A 21704-nucleotide genomic window follows, 5' to 3' on the forward strand; every position below is an offset into this window, starting at 1 on the left:
CCCTACAGGTCCTGATATATTAAAAAATATATATATAAATATTAGGATGTATTCGATAATTAGGAATGAATGTTTTCTGACTTCTCTCATTTCTCTATAATGTTTTCACATGAGATAGGTATGCATTTGGAAAAATTGATACAGCATATGTTAATCAAAATAATTTCCATCATTTTTTAAAATGTTTCCCACATGGACACATGGCACATGCCAACATGGCGATACCATGTAGAAAAAATGATGTTTTCGCACTTCTTCGGCATTTATAAAACGTCTGCCAGCCTGCAACACAATGCAAACTGGCAGTGCTGAATTGATCTGAGCAAGTGGTAATAAGGAGGAGCTAAGCCAGGTAAGAACTTCCCATTCTAGCTGCAATAGTGTATGTTTCACAGCTCGTGCGACGTGTGTAAAAAGATTACTTTGCGTCTATTATTCGCTATTACAGTGCTAGTCTTTTTGGTAACAATGTATCAAGTTGATCATTAAATTTTAGAATATTCCGCTTCTTCTTTCCGATATTACGATTCTTCGAACATTCGGTATCTCTCATCAACATATATACAAGAACCAAATAAGATACAGATTGCATTTCAGTCATGATGCTACTTTTAGTTTTATGTTGTAGCGATCTTGAAGCATGTCGAATTTTACATCGTGGAATAACGGACTACAAAATACCCAGAAATATAATCCCAGATGATGAACAACGGCGGGGTGCCAGTAGAGCGAACTAGTACAAGATAACGAATATCTGGCAACCCCGAGACGTCTATCTGGGATTATTGAAGGGTACCTCCATCATTCAGTCACTGGCCATAGTTCAGTTAAAGCTTCAGGTAAACCCAGCGCCGCTTCCATTTAACTATTTGTATTACCATATTTTTTTAACTTTAATAAAATAACGGTCACACTGTATAAATCAACCCTAAATTATTTATATTTAATGTTGCTTATTGTAAATAGAGGTGATTATTTGAGAATTTACTTTATTTGTTTTGGGAAAACTGGATTCTCTTTCGATGGCATGTTACGCGATTTACGTGTTAAAATTGATAATATAACGCTATGCAGGCACAGGAGGCAGAAGCTATTTTTGGCTTAGCTCGAAGAAGCCGCTTGATCGAGCAAAGTGTCACTTGGTTGACTTAAATTTCCGTATTTTCAAAGTAAGTGGTTGCTTCAGTTGCGGCACTGACGTACGCCTTATAGGATATTATTATATAAGCAAATATTTGATCTATATAAAGAAAATATACTGGTACAGAATTGAAAAAAAAACTATTTAAAATAAAAAGAATTTATATAATTAAATTATTATTAAACTTATATAATAATTAGCCGGTCCGAATATGTTTGTCTTATCACATAGCAAACGATAATTATAAATTATATGAATCAAATGGCCTTATCAGATCTGTCTAGATTTATCTAGTCTTGTAAAAAGCAACTTTCTCTTTCTCAAAAACTTCTTTTTGCCTACCGTATACATCAAGTGATGTAATTTCTAAATAATATTTTCAAACCTCAGTCTATTTCGAAAAAGCATTCAACAGCTCTACAGTAACACCAAATCTATTAATATAGGATACATGAAACAAACATAAAATAGAACAATGTTATTAAATTTATATAGTTCTTATCTTTTATCCATATTTGTCACCTGAAATATACATTACAAAATCAATAAGTACATCAGGCTGATAAAAAGAATAATTTCTTTACCTAAATTTAAAATTGCATTGTTTTTTGCTTATTTACTTCATTCTTCGGTGTCACCTTTTCAGATAGCCCATATTTAGTTGCCTTCTATAGCTTTCATTTATCTATTGGTTTCTACTTTGTCTTATGTCCCATGGGTCCAAATCAAAATTCTATGAACCTATTTTATTACTGTTAATATTCTATGCAATATTCATTTTAATTATTGATGCACAAATTAACGTATTTATTATCTGCAATCTTCGATTAGTGCCTTGTTAAGAAATACATTTACTAATGAAACCTGAATTAATCAGTTAACATATATAATATCATATCAATTAACAACAGTCCTTAAACAAGAACAATTTTTCTTTTTTTTTCTTCACCAAACATCAAATTAAATCAATATCGTGATTTCAGAAATCTAAATACCTTGTAAGAAAAGAAAACAGACGGTTCTTGTTATTTTCGAATTTTGTTAATCTACGTTGGGATGAAATTTTCACAATGTCGGGTTTTTCATTCACAGCGGTATATACCTTCCCATAAAGCGGACACATTAATTTGTTTTCTCTGCAAAAAATGTAAAATATAACATTATGTGACCATACTATTTTAATCGTTTTTTATCTAAACTCATAAATAATTCCAACAATATGGAAATAACCGAAATTAACACAAGACACTGCTTAAAGTTATATAACTTCGTTTAATAATGTCTTAATCACCCAGTTTCAATTTTAATATCGCTTCAAATGTAAAAAAGACATTGACTTAATTATAACGAACACTATCCTTTATTTTCTCTTTTAAACTTAAAGAAAAACCTTTATCGCCAGCGAGATTCGATCCTACTACGTTATAGTAGCCGATCGGACGGCTATTCCTGGTTGCTTGATTTCGGCGTTTTTCGTTTTATTGAAATATATTTATTTTTAGAGCATATTACACAAAAATATTAAGCTGAAAAATGTTTCCTCGATATAAGGTTTAACCATGGCAAATTTCATGCCTTCAAGTGCTCCCATTTTCTTTAAAAAGAGAGGAAAAATTTTCGCTAAGCCTATTAATATATACATTATTATAATCTCAAATATTATTGTTCAGTATATCAATGCCATTAAACCCCTGTTATTGAAATTATATCCTTAGAATTAATTGCAATGAAGATTTAGAAAAGGAGAGATCGCTCTTTGGAAGGACTCTAACACAAAAAAACAAACTCTTTTTCTACTATATCAAGATATGTAACCTTTCGCTGCCATGGAATAAACACTTCTAATGGAAAACTGATTATATTTTCTGAATGAATCTGAGTATTAGAATAAGTAAATATTAAGACTCCAAACTAGGGAAATATGTTAGATGAGTCAGCAGACATTCCTAAAATAATTTCTAATTTCTAAAATTTAGAGAATTGTAATCTTCATTACATTGAACACATTGAAGAAATTAATCTATCTCAACATGTTTTTATAAAGGAACTTCTTCAATATTTATATTGTTATTAGGTCAGAATATAAGATATTGTAAGTTTTAGCCATAAATAAATCGCTGATAATTTTGATTGATACAATATACTAGACTTTCAACCCTGTTTATAAATAACAATTTTTAATTATAAAATTCTATTCTTATTCAGTTATAAAAGAGCGTTTTAGTGGTTAATTAAAACAAGTATAATACAATTAATCTCTGACCCTTTTTCGATTTTAATCAATTAAAATGTTAAACCATGGCGATGGGTTAAGTTTTTTATTTCATTAGCTTTTCAGATGTTTCGAAAATATCCGGAACATAATAACGAAGCGGCAACAAAGGTTTTAATAAGATATCTCATTTGCTTTCAACCGCATTAGACTTAATCAAATATTTAATTAAAACTATCCCAATATAGATTTTTCCTAATCATATCAATTGGCAAATAATAACAAAATTTGACTAATGTATATTCAATTAATAAATTTATGGGTAACTTGACATGCAGCCTCGTTAAAATCTTGTTTTGATATACAATGATTACAGTCGTAGTACATAGCATACATTCATGTCTAGAGCGTTGTAACTACTTACACGTCTGTACCATTTGATTTAATTTTAAAGGAAATGATGTAAACAGTTCCCATTGTATTAAAACGTTTGTAAAGTATTAAAGCGCATAGACCAGACGCATGTATTGAGCGCCAAGGCATTGTTGCCAAATAAGTCAAAAAATATGTTGCGTAACATTCTATTTAAAAAATAATTTACATCTAATCAAGCTGTAATTATACAGTGTATCGAATTGGCAATAACATATTAATTTTGTACTCATTATGTGATTTAATAGCATTTTTATAGTAAATAATTATAAAATATGTTATCGTCATATGTAAACAGATTAAATAAATTATATTATAATAATATTAAATATGTTTACTATATTATGTTTGTCACTGTGTTTCTCCTCTTATGATTAATCACTCTTAATATATACACATTTTATATTAGAACTACAGGAGAAATTAAATGTATTATAATTAAATAATAATGTCTGGTTATTTCAAAATCTCACGTTTCTCGGCATTTGTCCTACCGTCTTATGAATGACCATCCTAAAAGATATCCGGTCTTACCCGGCCTGCTTAGTGGCGTGACTAATACTAATCAATAATGCGATGAACAGATCTGATCGACCATATGCACGTATAAAAGTCATAGCATCTTGAATATATTCTTGCATATGACGCGGACTACCAGTATAAGATGATTAAAGAATATATGCGGTACCGATATTGTAGATATCAATTGTTCCATCTACATTACTGATGATAGCATCAGAGTTCACTTGATTAAACCTAACTTATCGTAATCGCTGACTTCATTATCTCACACATATTATATGTATGTATTGATGAAATAACTGGTGATATCGGAAATTATTATTATCTTAGCTAACACGGATCAGTCGGCCTCAATTTATCTCTCCTCGATGTAGCTGTATACACAGCTTGTGTTAATTTTTGGTCTTCGTCATCCATAAAATAAATTTGCAAAAATTCTGGATCGGCATCGGGCATTGACAACAAAGAACGAATTTCATGATACTCTTGGCCCTGAATCTTGATGTTGAGTCAAAATTACAACCGAAAAAGAGGATCATTCTGAACGACTTTTGTTTCTACAAATGGTGGAAAGCAAATATTTTAGGCAAACATAATTTTGATCTAGATGTGATTCCAGCTAATAGATCTTTAAATGGTTCTAATGGCATATTTAATAATGGAAGTGAAACTTTTCTTTACCAATCTTTGCTTTTTCTTCTATATTGCCGATGGAAACTTGTACATGTGACGAATAATCTATTTCCGCGTTATATTCTAACGTGACGTTCCTCTCGTTGTCAATCTACTAACTCAAAGACGTTCATTGTGTTACTCTTGAGTTTTATTTAAACGTGTGTTTGAAATCTAGTCTCTTGAATTTACATTATCCGTCAGGTTTTCTTCTGTAGCTCCATTTAACCGATAGTTACGGACTATTTCTGCATTATGTATACGTCGGCCAATATTCACAGTTCGTTTTCGAAGAAATTTTGTCTTAATAAACATACAACAAATAAATATAAGTTATCTTCTAATTTAAGATTAAGAGAAATTATACGAATTTTCACCAATATAACTAAACATGACACATAATGACATAATAACAATATATTACTGTAAATTAACAAACACTATATTTATATATATATATGTATATAAATATATATATATATATATATATATATATATATATATAAATATATATATATATATATATATATATATATATATATATATATATATATAAATATATATATATATATATATATATATATATATATATATATATATATAAATATATATATATATATATATATATATATATATATATATATAAATATATATATATATATATATATATATATATATATAAATATATATATATATATATATAAATATATATATATATATATATATATATATATATATATATATATATAAATATATATATATATATATATATAAATATATATATATATATATATATATATATATATATATAAATATATATATATATATATATATATAAATATATATATATATATATATATATATATATATATATATCTTGACGTCTTTTTGGTACACCCTGTAACATCAACGGCACTTCGATGCCTTCTCACCTGTCTAACTCTATCTACGAATCCTTTCTTTTGTTGCTTTTAATCTGAAGAATCGCAGCTCGAAGCAACCGGCAACGTCGCATTCCTAACTAAAGAGCGCAAAGTGAGCGTCGGCAGTGGGGCGTGAGCACGCCGCTTTGTTTATGTATTATCCGGTGTGCCAGTTCCCGACCGCTTGTCAGACTTGGTGCCGTGTATCGCCGCGACACCCATCCATCGTGATTATCTCTCCCCCGCGAACATTTTCCTTGGTAATCGGAATAAATTCAAGGCCTAGGAAGGGCTAATGTAAACGACGAATTAGAAACGACTCGAAGAGCTATGTCATCGGTGGGAAGGCTCACCGTCCTACCCGAACAATCCCGCGTGGATATCGAATTCCAGGACCTAGGCTATGCAGTGCCTCAGGGCAGAAAAGGTAAATTATATGAAATTTGCGATGACCTTGTCTTACAATAGGTCAACAATCGATTCTTGAAGCTTTACAAGTGAATAATTAGATAAAGTTTAAAATTGTCACGGTCATTAAATAGTTCAGCAGATACAGTGATGAAAAATACATTTATTTAGACTGTAAAAAGGAAAAAACTTAATTGTCATAATGTGCAATAGTCTGTACATTAATTTTTACATATAATTTTAACTGTAATATTAAACGAAGTTGTTTATGTTCGAATAACTTTATTTTTTAGATTTTTTTTGTTTAAATACAATGTATCATGATCATCATTATTTTTAAAGTTATAAATTCACTATTCACATTTTACGAAAAAATTGGTATGTTTATATGAACACAAAAATTAATAAATATTTATTTTGAATAGTTCAATAATTCTTTATCATTTCAATGTAAACTAAATGGTCGTATTTATTTAAAATTCTACAGTATTAATCGTATTGTAATAGAACACATTTTTACATTATCTGTTGAGTAGTCGTCGTGTTTATGTTTATGTCATGTCAAAAAATGTTATCTAATTGCAAAATGAATTACTGATATAATTTGAAGTATGACGAAATTATTAATAATTATTTCGGTATTTAAATTTATCGCAACACGATTTGTATTTATTGGAGTTATGATTCATTATTGTCTGTTCAGTTATATTGATAAATATTTGTAGGCTCTCCAAGGTCATGATCGTATATAAAATTTTTGTTCGATGCAAAAATGTTTTTATATTATTGTTAACTTATTTGTTACTTTATAGAATTATTACAAATCGCTATTATGAAAGTACAGAAGTTTTTTCATCGTAACTACATTCGACGACCTTCAAATATCGAATGCGGTGGAAAATAAGATTGCACTTTCCGATTTAGTATAATAAATTCCAATCCACTTATATGATCAGAAGCTTGAAGTATATTATAAGGGTTTTTCAACAAGGTCGGATCGCTAATGAAATGTAATGAAAGTATCAGGTATAAAGCCTAAGGTGCTTACCTGTAATTTGATCAGCGATATATATTTGTGAGAATGTGAAGTATTCAAATGTAAACAAATGTTAAAGAGCCTAACCGAACAGTTAACGTTTATTAGCATTTTTTTTTTGTTTTTAATAATTTAAAGTCTCCTTTTCACCAACGAGGGTTTATCTGCACTGGATCTACTGTTTTAATGTAGGCTCCGTATCACGGTCCTCGGTATTAAGCCTACCCACTCGCCAGTGACCAACTTAGAAACTATCCCAGAAGACATCCGGTTTTACCCAGCCTGGTTACCGGCTTGATTATGATGGTAATTCACGTCGAATTTTCTACTGTTGCCTATAAAAACATTTACAATAATAATCATAAACATAAAGTACATCCATGCCCAGCAAGATTCGATCCCGCGACTATCGTAACAGTAGGAGGACCGTCCTGTCGTCTTGACCACTGCGCCAACGAAGCCGGCTAATATTGTTTTTTAATTTGAAAAAATTATCTGCCGAAACTCATTAAACACATTTATAGGTTTACGGCGATGCTGCTCCCTCCAATTTCAATTGTGGATTTTAGTTTACGATTTATCAGTGGTTATTAAGTAATAATTTTGAAATCAATGACAAATAACGGCATGGAGCACCAAAAAATTACGTGTTTTAAAAGAGATAAGCAATAGTGAGTAAAAGCTGTAAAATATCATTACATATATAACATGTATTATGACAATTGTTTTGAATAAAATGCCCTTTTAAAGTGTTTTTAAACATGATTCCTAAATGGTCCTAATACAGGAAAGGCGGATAATCTAAAAAACATAAAAATATTATAAGATCGACAAACAAGTAATGAATGTATATATTTTCCTATTAAAAAAATATTTAGAAAGTGTGAAATTCATATTTCATTCAACATATTTCGTATGGGCTGTAGGAAACAAACAAAATTTATATTTTTCCAAACTAACTTAATCTTATAAGTTTTTTGGAAATATGTCAAGCGAAAAGAATATCACAGTACCACCAAATGCAGCGACATATCTATTCTTGTTTCAGATCTACTAATCTATATGAATTGACTCATTCCTATACTGAAGACTCATTATTATTGTCTCAGAATATACACCTATTTATGATTTCTTAGTTAGAAAAATACTCAGTTTTTCCATTAATGTTAAGGCAATAAAGTAAATTGTAAATCTGTCTTTATCTGTAGCTATTTTGAATTAATAAATATTGTTAATAATTATCCATATTCATTTAATTCCTCTGGACGTGAGTTATTTTAGCCCTTTAAATAAATATATATTGTATAAAATAAATAAATATTGTTTTTTACGTAGGTAGACTGCCGTATATTTATATTTCGACACGAGATGTACTCAGCGAGCTATTAGTAGATTAACCAAAATTAAATCATATTATTCTTTCCTGATATATCTTCCTGGGCAAAAAAAACGTGAATGTGAAATATCTAATTATCATCCATACTGTGTATTTTTGTAACAACTTTTTTATATTTGCGAACAAATAATATATGATGGTATATGATTTATGAGTTTATACATTGCAGTTGTCAAGAAATCGAATGTTTTAGGTACCATATGTACGAGATGCTGCTATCAGCTGGGTCTGGAAATTTATTTTCTTCATGAGTCAAAATAAAATATAGTTTTAAGCATATATTTTACTCATCTATCTATACCTCGCTGGAATGCACCTTATACTGAAACACAGAGTATAAACATAGTATGTATTTCACACCTCTTCTTCCCACTTTTAAGACAAAAAGTAAATCTTATATACAGAAAAGTTGGCCACCTCCGCTATACACAATCCAAAAAATATATCATATGTCATCTCATATGTCACACCATTTATAAGTTAAGGATTTTTACAGTTAGGTACTAGAAAATTACGAGAGAAACGGCTTTAGACTTGAATTAAATTAATTTAACAGTAAATTTATCCAGCAACAGTGTGTGACGGACCACTCGTTTAAAAAATGACACATAGTGGTCGCTAAATAACACTCTTGTTGCTCAGATTATAGATACAAAAAATAACGGTAAATCTTAAAGAATGAAATATTAGTATAATGATCTTTATATATATGCGATATGATCAGATCGGGTGATTATTAATATTTTATCAACAACAATATATTTTTTAATAATGTTATAGAGTATTTAATCTTTTATCGCATAATTACGCAAACCTCTGTAAGTTATATTTAATCAGCACTCTAAATAATCATCTATTATTATTTTTCTATAAGCATATAACTATAGGTAAGCATCAAACCTCTAATGAAGCTTTCTCATGCACCTATATTTTGGGGTTATTAAAAAATTTTTTTTTAATATATTTTTTTTGTTCTCTGGTAGATAAGTATAAGAATAATTAATCAAACGGTCTTGTCCGGATTTTTTTTAGTGTTATCTATCTATTAATTATCTAAATGGAAAGACCTCAAATACCGCAGAATCTTCGCTGTGCAAACTTTCGAATCACTACTTTTATAATTATATATATATATAGTATTATATATTATATATATTTCTTTAGCCAATACTTTTCGATATTTTTTATTAATTATTTTAAAATTGGTACGTAATTTTAACGGTTTAAAGGTATTTTGATATTCAATTTTAAAGAGTTGGCATATTTTGATACTTAATTATAAGGGTTTATTAAAATTTTCAATATATATTGCAAAAAAAATCGATATTTTTTTTCTCCGATATATCGATATTTTTTAAAATATCGAAGACGATATATCAATAAATATCGATATTTTTCTCGGTGGCCGACACCCCTAGTCTTCCTACAAAAATATAATAACAACAAAACAAATACGTAAAAAAGTTTAGCCTTCTTTTTGCACTGGAGAGCACAGAGACCTCGCCATATGAACACAGGAAAATCTAAAATGTATTAATAACAATTATAATAGGGGAACAATAAAAATTCTATAATAGCAATAAAATAAGTTTTATGTCATACGTAAGTGTATCTAACATTTTATGTAAATATTTAGAAAATTTATGAATAATATTACACATTAATTAATCAATTTAAATGCATTAAATTAAATATATTAAATCATAAATGAAAATAAATATAATAATAATTTTAGGTGATAACTATAGCCATTTCCTAAATATTTTCAAATACAAAATAGGCATAACACAAAAGCTATCAAATCTTATAATCTCTATTTTCAACAAATATGAAAAATTTTGCATTATTATAAATATAACTCGCCTTAAACACAATGTGTTTTAGTGTATTTTGAATTATAGTCATTATGGGTTCTAGATGGATATCACGCTGTATAATTTTATCATGAACGTAGTACGGAGCATCGACTACAGCACGCAACACTTTGTTTTGGAGTGAACAGACATAAATTTTCTCTTGGGACATCCATTACAGGACAGTCCAATGAACTTAGGAACTGACGTTCTTTTCAAAGATATTAACTTTTGAGTTTTCACACCCGTATCTTCCAAATTTACTGTAGTTGTTTATATCACTGAAAGTATATTTTTATCATTTTCATTATCTAAAACAGAAGTTTAACGCTAATATATCTGTTGATGTCACGCTCACATCTGCCAATGGCTAGATAAGTACCAGACATTTATCAATAAAATACTGATTATTTATCCAAATTCACCATAAGTACCATTTGCAGTGCAAAATTTCATACAAAATTTAAAATACAAAATGTTTTTATCCATAGTAAAAATGACATAGACAAACAAAAGAAAGTGAAAAAGTGGCATAATTTAGACGAACCGAAAGAATTGAGCATTGCAAACTAACTAATCCGTTTTAAAAAATATTATATGCAATATATAAAACAACAAAAGATATAAAACTAAATAAGAACAAAAGAAAAAACATAATTTCATCATTGAATCATCACCTTGACCTTGACTGACCAATTACACGATATCACGTGAATTATTATTAAGGCATCTATAAATAACAATCTGTATCTAAGCGGTTCTTCCTATATATTAAAAAATCGTTATGTCTAAGATGCGTTTAATTCAACCAAAAGTTGATTATGTTTATTCTAACTTATGGATTATTAATAAACAAACTTCATTTTTACTTAAAAAAAACAATAGGTAAAAAGTGCTTTTCAAGGCTAGTTCCCATGTTTACAACACCAATTTTTTTTCGTAAACGCTATTGATCATATCTGATATTGCTTTTAATTTTTTAGAATCACCAACATTATTTCTAAGAATTTTGTATTTAATTATAATATAATTGCATTAGAAATAATTTAATTTCAACAGCCTTAGTAGATGCTTATATAATAGCACATAATCAATCATAATCAATACATTTTTTCTTGTAATTTTTCATTTTACATTATATTATTTTTATTGTACTTAAAAATAGGTATTTTAACTCTCTCTACTCTATTGGAAAAATTCAATTAAAACGTTATCACCATTGAAATCAACCATATATATAAAATAAATATGGTTAATTTGATTTACTAAGTATTTTCAACCAAAATTCATTGTAGCAGCTTTTTATTAATCATCTCTTCATGTACGTTATGACTCACTAGCAGCAGTATTATATTTATCTGCTAAAATACTACTATCCACAAGCTCGAATTATTCGTAAAAGAGTGGGATATTTAGTTTTTTTTCTTTTTCTGTCTGTTATATTACTGATGTAAGCGCTGATTCTATTCTAATCTTTGTTTCTTGAACTTATCTTGAAAATATCATCTTATCGTATAATTAATTCATTGTTCCGCTCAACATCCAAAATAAACTATTGAATTGTTAGAATTATTTTAAAATTGTTTCTGTTTTTCGGGCTTTAAAAATCTAATAGCATTTCGTACTAAGAAAACTTCTTGGACCGTTTTGTGAATGATTAACTCAGTTGTATTTATACAGCATACAGCAAAGATAAAATACCTTCTATTTTGCAGTATTCCTTCTATAAAGCTGAAAACGCAAACTAAATATTTGAAAATGTAAAAAGTGTTTATAATTCTGAATGCTTATGAATTCAAACATCATATAAGCGCTATATCTAATTCTTATGAGCTAAATATCGCATAAAAATAATTAGGAACTATCTGCAAAGGGCTGGGTATAAAAAGAAGCTGAATATATGGCAGAAATTACCGTTTTTTGAAAGAGATGGTGAATGGCGATACTACGTCAGGTAAACACAGTAATGATTGAAACGATAAATGGTAGCCAATCCAGGGTTGACGACCAAGGAAGCTTTACTGTGAGCTTTGTGGGTGACAAGGAACCATATACCGTGAGCTTCAGTCATAACACCAGCTTCTTAATTCGAAAGACTCCCAGAAAAATATAAAAACTAGCCCTGAAGAGTAACATGAAAAAAATACTTTCGAAATTCAAATGTTAGTAAAGGCCACATGAATTAATGCCTAAAAACATTGAAAAATGTAACATAAATTATACCGTTATAAAGACATTAAAAATACTCATAGCATTGAATACAACACTGTCTTTTTCGGAGCTCGCAAGGTAATACGAAACCAAAGTATTACTATAACAGATGCAAAAAATGTCTTTACAAACATCTCAGCCACAGTTTATACCTACCAGTTAATTATTTAATTGTTGCACTATTTATCAAAATACGTTAAACTTATGTCTGTTGCGAAAATAATTATTTCATATTTCTATGGTACTTGTTCGCAACGCTGGTTAAACCGGCTTCGATTTCTCTTTCGCACTTATATCAATCTTTTTTCCTAATATTTGAATATTTTAAAGGTTGAATTTATACTTTATAATTATAACTTATTAAACTAAACAATCTATAACCTTGTTCCGTATTATTATACTAATTTTAGCAAATATTTTAGTGAAATTATTTTCTTCCGGATTGTACCCACATTTATTGAGTTTGAATATTTAGTTTAAAATTTGAAAATATATATTTTTATGTTCCTACTAATAATGAACACCTGTTTAAACAACTTTATACTTAAATTATTTATATTTGACAAATACTATAATGCTATAAATTAATTCGCAGCAGATTTCATCTGTACATCATTGTACATCAAAAACAACCATTGATATCATGATATATCTTCTTGGTAAAATATCCCATTTTTCGTGTCATAACCATTTTTAACTATTTGGACGGCCCAATAATACAGTATAATATTCCATGTCGAATTGTCTAGGTGATCAATAGTGTTCCATTCGCATCCTAAAATGCGTAGGTATAAATTTACGTCAGTTTAGACGGGATTAATTTTCTCGAGGCAAAGACAAATAACCCTAAGATTTATCTCGAGTTAATCCTTTACTTGTACAGTAGTCTGACTTAAAAACTATTTTTAGGGCCTACCAATAATTTTTCAGCTTATATGCTATGTTAGTAGAAGGGGCAAATGTGATTTTATCGTTAAGAACTAAGCTCTTTTGAGTTAAATCATTTTTAACTTTATGTAAGTTCGCGCAACTAATACGACCCTGGATACGTATTAGTAGCATTACGTATATGTGGTGCTTGTATTAAGATTGAATGGTGTAACAAGGGAGATGTCCAAAAATAGACACCGTCGTGAAAGTTCATTCAAGATTTGAAAATCACCCCTAGTCCGTGAATTCCTGGAATATGCATTACAGTTCAAGGTGTTAAGCCACCAAATGCGGATTGCAGTAGTTCAGTCTCTTAGCTGTAGACTATTGGAATCTGGAGTCACCAAAGCTGGAAAACCATTACATAGAGGGATACCATGGAAATTAGAGTAGAAACAGAGCGATTTCGAAGATCTTCAAAGGCAAACTTGCGGACGAACGTACAGACGATGCTCAAACATAAGTTTGCAATAATTGTAAGCTGACCAGATGGGACAACGACTACGTCCATCCCTGTAGTCTTTTCTTTAGAACGGCACATACATTCGTCAAAGCATAAAATCATCATATAACCATAATTCACAGTCATCATTCTAATTCTACTTAAATTTCGTTCATACTTGATGTAATTCAAATATTTTTATTAATATTTTAGAGTCTCCTATCTTGTGTAGGCTGGCGAATGACCAACTTGGAGGTCATTCCAGAAGACATCCGGTCTTACCCAGCCTGGTTACTGACGTGACTGGGATAATTTTCTTTGTCATATTTTGCACATTACCTAACAATCACAAACATACATTTTCGCACATGCCCCAGCAGAATTCGATCGTTGCCTGTCCTGTCCCGTCACCTTTACCACTACAAATCTAGTTTAAACTTGTATTTAAAGCATATTTTCAAAAGATCGGACACAAGATTCAGAATACCGAATGAGTCTCTTAAAAAACACATGTGTCGATGTTGTGTCTTTTGAACCCTTACTGATAAGTTATTGATACAAGTTATTAAATCGATTAATACAAACGTTTTAGAAGTAATTATTTTAAAGCTTTGATTATTCAAACGCAACAAGAACTGGCAAGTAAACTAAAAACAAAATACTATATCAAACTTGCACCACATCCAAAAATTTGGAATCTGCGCCCATTAACCTACGCCAAGGTATAAACGCGTGCGTTTTAAGCTTCAGTGAATAAACAGCTGAAGACACAAATATTATACTAAAGAAGTTTGCAATGACAATTTTGCAAATTTGTAAATATTTCGCAACACCATTCGCATATTACTTGGGAGATGATGCAAGGTCGCAGGCGAATAGACAATATTTTCAAGATTAAGTTCATTGTTGTCTATTTTATATGTTCAATTTTTTGCTGAACGATTTTCAAAAATTAACATATAAGTAACATGAAAATTAACAAATGCCTTTAATATTTAAAAATCAAATAAATATGACTGGACATTAAGTGTTCAAGTTAAGTATACTTATTATTTGCTATAATCTATTGTAATTTAACATGGACCAATTATATCACGCTATTTCTATTACATTTAGTAAATTCATTCATAATATTTTATTTGTTGGTAAGTTAGTAATTTGAAATTAAAACAAAATTATTTTAAATACTTAAATATATTATTTCTTATATATATTTAATAACTATCAATATTACAGAAGCAAACAAATTAAATAGAGTTAAAAATCATGTCTTGTTGCAAATTCTATTTACGCTAATGAGGCATAAAAATATATACCTGTTCTAATGGCTAATTGGCTGTTATTTTTTCTCAGATAAGTTTATATAATTTTTTTTTGTGAAAACGTTCGCCAGGCACTGTGCCGATTATATATAAAAAGTATATATAGAATATTAAAATTAAACATTATTTCTTATGTATTTACCTTGGGGGCTGTCACTGATGATTACTACATGTTAAATTCTGAAACGTATAAGGTTTAGAAACAGAAGCTTGTCTTCCTTTAAAATACTACGAAAAGAAGTTACTAGTCGTATTGAACTATTAAATAATTAACGACACAGCCAATTAAATCATCCTGTAGTATAAACCAGACCTTTATAATATAGACGTAATGCGGACGTATAATCACTCGTAATATCACGTCATCAGATACCAGACCGATTTCGTAGTGGAATCCAAATAACGCATTAATCGCGCTATATAACACCTCTCTCCTGCTGAAGAAATAATCAAGGAGATGTAGTCGTTGGCCCATATGTACAGCTTACTGTTGTAGTTATATGATTTGTGAGTATTGCCTGTAACATCAATCCACCATTTTATCTTTGTAGATCTTCTGAGTTGCACTGTTTTTCGGAAATTTCTATGGTATACCCCATAGGAAATGGTTTTCAAAGTATTTGTGCCTCCAAATTCCAGTAGTCTTCAACTGAATTATTTCTGCTGAACACCTTTGATGACGTTACAACTTGAAATGCGTACGTTTGCCTAAACTCTATATAATTATGTCAAGATATGCTTCAATTAAGTGCGGAACGATAGCCAATACAACAGCAATATCTCTTATTCTCTTGAAAAGTGGTTTATAACCATAATTTTTATTTTTATTTAAAATTACTTTATTTAATTGGAAAGAAGAGTCAACTTGTTGGACCGAAACCCAGACAATACTATAATTATGTTATAATATAAAGACATGAGTCGTCATATCACGTCACTAGAAACCAGACCAATTTCTTAGAATACCCAGTACCATATTTATCCATTATATAACATATACACATCCATATATTAATCAATATCATAAGGTCAATATGAAGAATTGGAAACTGATATTATCCGAAACCTGATTAGTTGCGACCAGTCCACAACGGTGGCGAGATTTGACGAAGAATACCGGAGGTCCTGAGTTACCAACAGCAGTATATTCGTTGGAAAAATAGACACTCTCCTCAAGCTCCGGCTACGAAATGATGATGAAACATCTAGGATCTTTAAATGAAATTTCAAGAGCTGGAAAATCTAAAAACACAATGACACACACAAAATAATCGCACGCTCCAGCAACCAAAAAACTAATCAAAAGATATTCAGTATAAAATATTTTTAACAAAAATTTGAACCGACTTCAAAAAATAAATAAAGAACTCACTAAAAAGTAAAAATAATTAAACTTGTTTAACACAAACAAACGTTTTAAAATAAAATATTTACATAATAGTCGTTGTAATAACTAAATAAAAATAAACAAAAGCCTTATTTAACTTATATACTAGATGTATTTTATATTGTTATTATATACACACAATTTAGTTCAATATCTACGTAAACCTATTTATCTATTTACAATATTATTTTAACTACTACCAAATAATCACTTTGAAGTTGGTACGAGCAACAAATTAGATTTCTTTGTTCGTAATTTAATTTTGTGTATATGTCACAAAATTATATTATTTTTGTATTTTTTGAGCTCGGCACCGAGCTATAGCCTAGGTGATTTGACATATGTTCTAACGAAACTAGAATAACAAAAACTCGTTGCATCCGCCGGGAATCGAATCCGCGCCTTCCGCATGTGAGCTGAACACTCTAACCACTACACCATAGAAGCAGTTGCCTGTTATATTTCTACGACTTCCTATATGATATGGTCAGTGCTTTAAAAGCAAGCTGAATGGCTTTTTCATTAAATGACAGTGACAGAAAAATGACAATGAACATCAGTTCAGCATAAACATTAAACACTAATATGTGATTATTTTGGATAAAAAATACGTGAAAGCTTTGAAATTTCCCTTCTTTCGATAAAAAACAAGAATATGAAAGAAAGAAGAAAAGAAAATAAAACATACATGGAACCACCGGCTTTTTGAAGTCAGTTAAAATGCAGTTCTTGTCTGCTGCTAATATTAAAATTGAAAGCCCATTAACTTATGTTTCTCTTAAATTGATAATTAAATGCTAACGTGAACTGAAATTATATGTTAACCTTCCTAAAAAGACAAGACAACAAAGAATACAAATCTGAAGTGAGAGAATCTTATGGAATAAAGTGAATGAGACTACACGATAAACCTTCTATCATTTCGAATATACAAAATCAACATAGTGGTGACGAATTATTAGCGCGTATGGAATGTGATAAAATTAAATGACAATGACTTCAAAATACAAAGGAATTTTTATTATGTTTACATAAAATAATATTTCCGTAGTGATATGGCCACCACAAAGTCCAGATTAAAGTACACTTGCAAATATATGAAAAAGAATTAATAAATTTACAAGTAAAAGTAATATATTTAACATATTTTAAGATTTAATGAACAAATTAAGCGAATCAGTGTTCAGAAGTTTTGCAACAAAATATTGGGATATTATGTTGTTTTTAAATTTTAATTTACTCATTTATGTAAACAGTTTTTGAACATCATAAACAATCAATTTTGAAAAGATAACTTCGCAAAAAGAATTTCTTCGTTTGTATTAAATACCTTTTTGAAAAACACGTTATAATTTTTAATTGAACTGTAAATATATTTTCGTCACTGCTATTTTGAATGGACTATATAAATGTAAGAGTCTATACAGATATCAAACGTCCACCGCTTTGGAGCGAAGCTATTAAATCTACAATTACCATATCTAACGTAACCATTTATTTTTCTCATCAGAGGAAACCACTAAGGAATTGTGCAAAAACACTCGTATTTTACTAGGTTTTCTTATTAAAGTCTGAAAAAGTCTACTCAATTAATTTCAAAATTTTGGGTTTATAAACATAAACATAGAAATGAAACTATCTATAATTTTTCTGATATTGATGTAGTGATAAAAACTGCAACATTCGACTGGGCCTCTTGTGTGTCCATATTTTGTTCATCAATGAAAATCTAAAGTTTTAAAAATCTTTAAGAAGACAAATAGTCCTTAGAAGATAATAAGGTTTCATTCGCTGTCTTGTACCCTATGACTAAATAATTAGATGACGAATATTTCCATATCGTCAAGGTTGTCTTTGTCTTTGTTTGTCTTTGATGATTTATTAGACTCTAATGAATATATGATCAGTTTTTGTATTTCTAATAGGTGATGTCCTGACCCGATAGGACATCTGCTAATAATCAAAGTAACATAAAATACGGACATAAGGATATGAGCCAGAAAAGGTCACTCCGTTTCACTGGGTTTCAGTTCCTAAGGCAACAAAATTTTATTTTCTTGTTTATCATTCGCAAGGCCTTTAGCCTACTGCTGATAAACCAACTTACAATAATTTCATTAGCAATATAATTGAATCACAACTGAATAATTTTCAGTACTAAACTTTGTCGACTGTCTGCGTTGTTTATTGAGAATACTACTAATACCACCAAAATTACCTATTTTAAACCGCACGAATCATTTCCACCATATTTGCTAGAACATCACTTCCACTGTGACTTTTGGCAACACTTTTTCATATCAAAATAGTAAAGTAAAACTTTGTTCGTCACTAAGTCGGTTAGATTTAATATATATTTTATAAATAATCGTTAATTATTTATTAAAAACTAAAAGGCGCGAAACAATAATGACCCTTAGAACTTTTAAGTTGTAAAGTACTCGAAGCACATATGGACCTGGACACCCAGGACTTATATAGTAAATATCAAGTAATATAAATAATTGTTTCGATACTAATGGGTTTTTGGTTTTGGGAGAGAGAATAAATATAAACACCCTGATATTGTGTCATGTCATAATTACTTTTTACTAATATCTATTGACATATATATTTGTCAGCATATCTAATTGACCAAGTCATTTAATATGACGGTAATAGTTACAAAAATATTTATTATATTATAAGCAACTTTTTTCTTGTGTTATCGTCAAGTTTGTGATATCGGTGCAAAGATAAATATTCAACAGAGGCAACATTCCTTGGCCTTATCCTTGATAATTGCATACTGCAAGCCCGAATTACAAGACATAAAACACGCGGAATATGACGAAGAACACGCATCACCATAAGAGTTTAAAAATGTTTGATGGGCTTCTACAACAATTTTTTTCAAATTAAACTAAGTAATATAGTAATGAATGTTGAAAAATCGACTTTAAGCATATAATTAGTGGCTTTAGGTAACACCTAAATAAACCCTTAATAGTTTGATTGTTTGATTGGAGATGTTGTATTATCGGTGACCTAATATCCAATAATACAGCGACTTGTAGTAATTTGTAATCAGTTTTTTTTTCAATCTCAGATGACCAACAATCAAATTCTCGACATTAGCGAAAATCAAGACGTCACCAATAAAATAACCAATGCATGTACCGCTCTTCCACTTCACTTTCTGAGAGGGCACCTTGCAATCTGAAAAATGATAGCAACAATAATATAGAAGCTCGCTCCCCAAAAAGCACCAAGTCCCAACGACATTACCATGCATGCAATATCTTCCTCAGAAACAACTCACTGAGCTAACAAACTTTCTGCAAGAGTATACATCTAAGTCCAATGTCCAAAAATGGCAGTGTTTTTGGATTTGACTAGAGCTTTCGATAGAGTGTGGCATTATAGTTTAATATTCAAGGCATTAAAGCTTGACATCCCCAGTGATCTTGTAAGCCTGATACAATCATATTTGGAAAACTGGTAATTTGAAGTCAAAGTCGGTGATCCTTTCTCAAGTGGGAGATCCATTCAGTCTGATGTTCATCACTCACTCCAGTGCTATTCAATGTTTGCATGGATAATAGAACTGAAGTTGAAACAATTAAATTTTCGTTCTATGTGGATGACGCTACGCTCTTTTAAGATATCGGTCGTCCAAGCACATACACCTCAAACTCCAAGGGCAGCAGAACATAACAGTCAAGTGGCTCAAATTTTGAAATCTGCAAATTAATCCACAAAACCTTAACACCAATTTACTTATCGAAAAAGTTCCCATCCCGTGGTTACAAAAAGTTTTATATCTCGGACTTCATTTCGACCGACCTCTAACCTGTTCATATCAAACACAACAAGCCAGTTCGAAAGGTTACGGTGTATCGAGAGCACTGTTTAATATCTTATGCAGATCGAGTAAACTACCAATCCCAATTAAAATTCTTATATATCAGGTTATGGTATATTGCGTTATTATATATGGTTCGCAAATATAGTTTCAATTATTCAAGACTACCGATATGAAAAAACTGTAAGTGTTCCAAAATAAGATGTTAAGGATTATTCTGAATTCCTCATCAATGTCCTTTTACCACTTAAAATTTATAGTTAAAACATAATTCTGTCACTGAACTTCTGAAAGATTTCTGGTCGAACGCAGCTTTACACCACTTGTTCCTGGGTGCGAGAACAATAGTAGTAGAGCAAGACAAGGCCTGGGCTAAGAATGCCCCAAGAAAAAATATATTTTTGACCGCTACTTTTTGGACCGATATGTCAATATTTTGTAAGCCGATATTTTTCGACATTTAAAACAAATAATTTTAAAGGTTGTGTGTTTTAGCATTTAATTTTAATGTATTATTAAAACATATCGCTACTTTTACGATCGATAGCGATATATACATGTTTTTAAAAATATCGAAATATCCATATATTGACTATGCTACACGGTAGATAATGTGCATAAAAAAAGATTTTAAGGCATGTATGGCCTAGTGTTGTCGAGTTGAAAGACGACGTCTTTAATTTTCGTCGATTCGGGCTTTTTTTTGATCGCCTGCTTTAATCACATTAGTTGTTAACTGTAGTGACTTAATCATGATGAATTCGTCATTTTATATGTCATAAAACACTGAGAATCATCTTCCTTCACATCACTGCGGACTTTATAACCGATTATGAAACCCTTTCTACAACCGTTGGAACGATTGGTCGACCAAAGCGATGTTCATCACTAACATCGAAATTTTCAAGAAGAAAGTGAGCAATTATGACACATACCATACCAGGTCACTGTGTTGTTTAGTGTCAAACTCAAG

General features: G+C 30.0%; 1 protein-coding gene across 2 annotated transcripts in view; it reads left to right on the forward strand.

The window, feature by feature from the left end:
* The first annotated feature begins 5992 nt into the window (after window positions 1–5992).
* Window positions 5993–21704, forward strand: part of LOC143194442 (ATP-binding cassette subfamily G member 4) — an 88325-nt gene continuing 72613 nt past the window's right edge. For both annotated transcript variants that reach the window (XM_076401240.1, XM_076401241.1), the window contains exon 1: window positions 5993–6329. In XM_076401240.1, the coding sequence (XP_076257355.1) occupies window positions 6233–6329 (97 nt within the window). In that variant the 5' untranslated portion in view covers window positions 5993–6232. The remainder of the gene's footprint in view (window positions 6330–21704) is intronic.

The sequence above is a fragment of the Rhynchophorus ferrugineus genome, unplaced genomic scaffold (genome assembly GCF_030347505.1).
Source record: "Rhynchophorus ferrugineus isolate W39M unplaced genomic scaffold, kcgeb_rfMv2 rfM3, whole genome shotgun sequence".
Classification (NCBI taxonomy): domain Eukaryota; kingdom Metazoa; phylum Arthropoda; class Insecta; order Coleoptera; family Curculionidae; genus Rhynchophorus; species Rhynchophorus ferrugineus.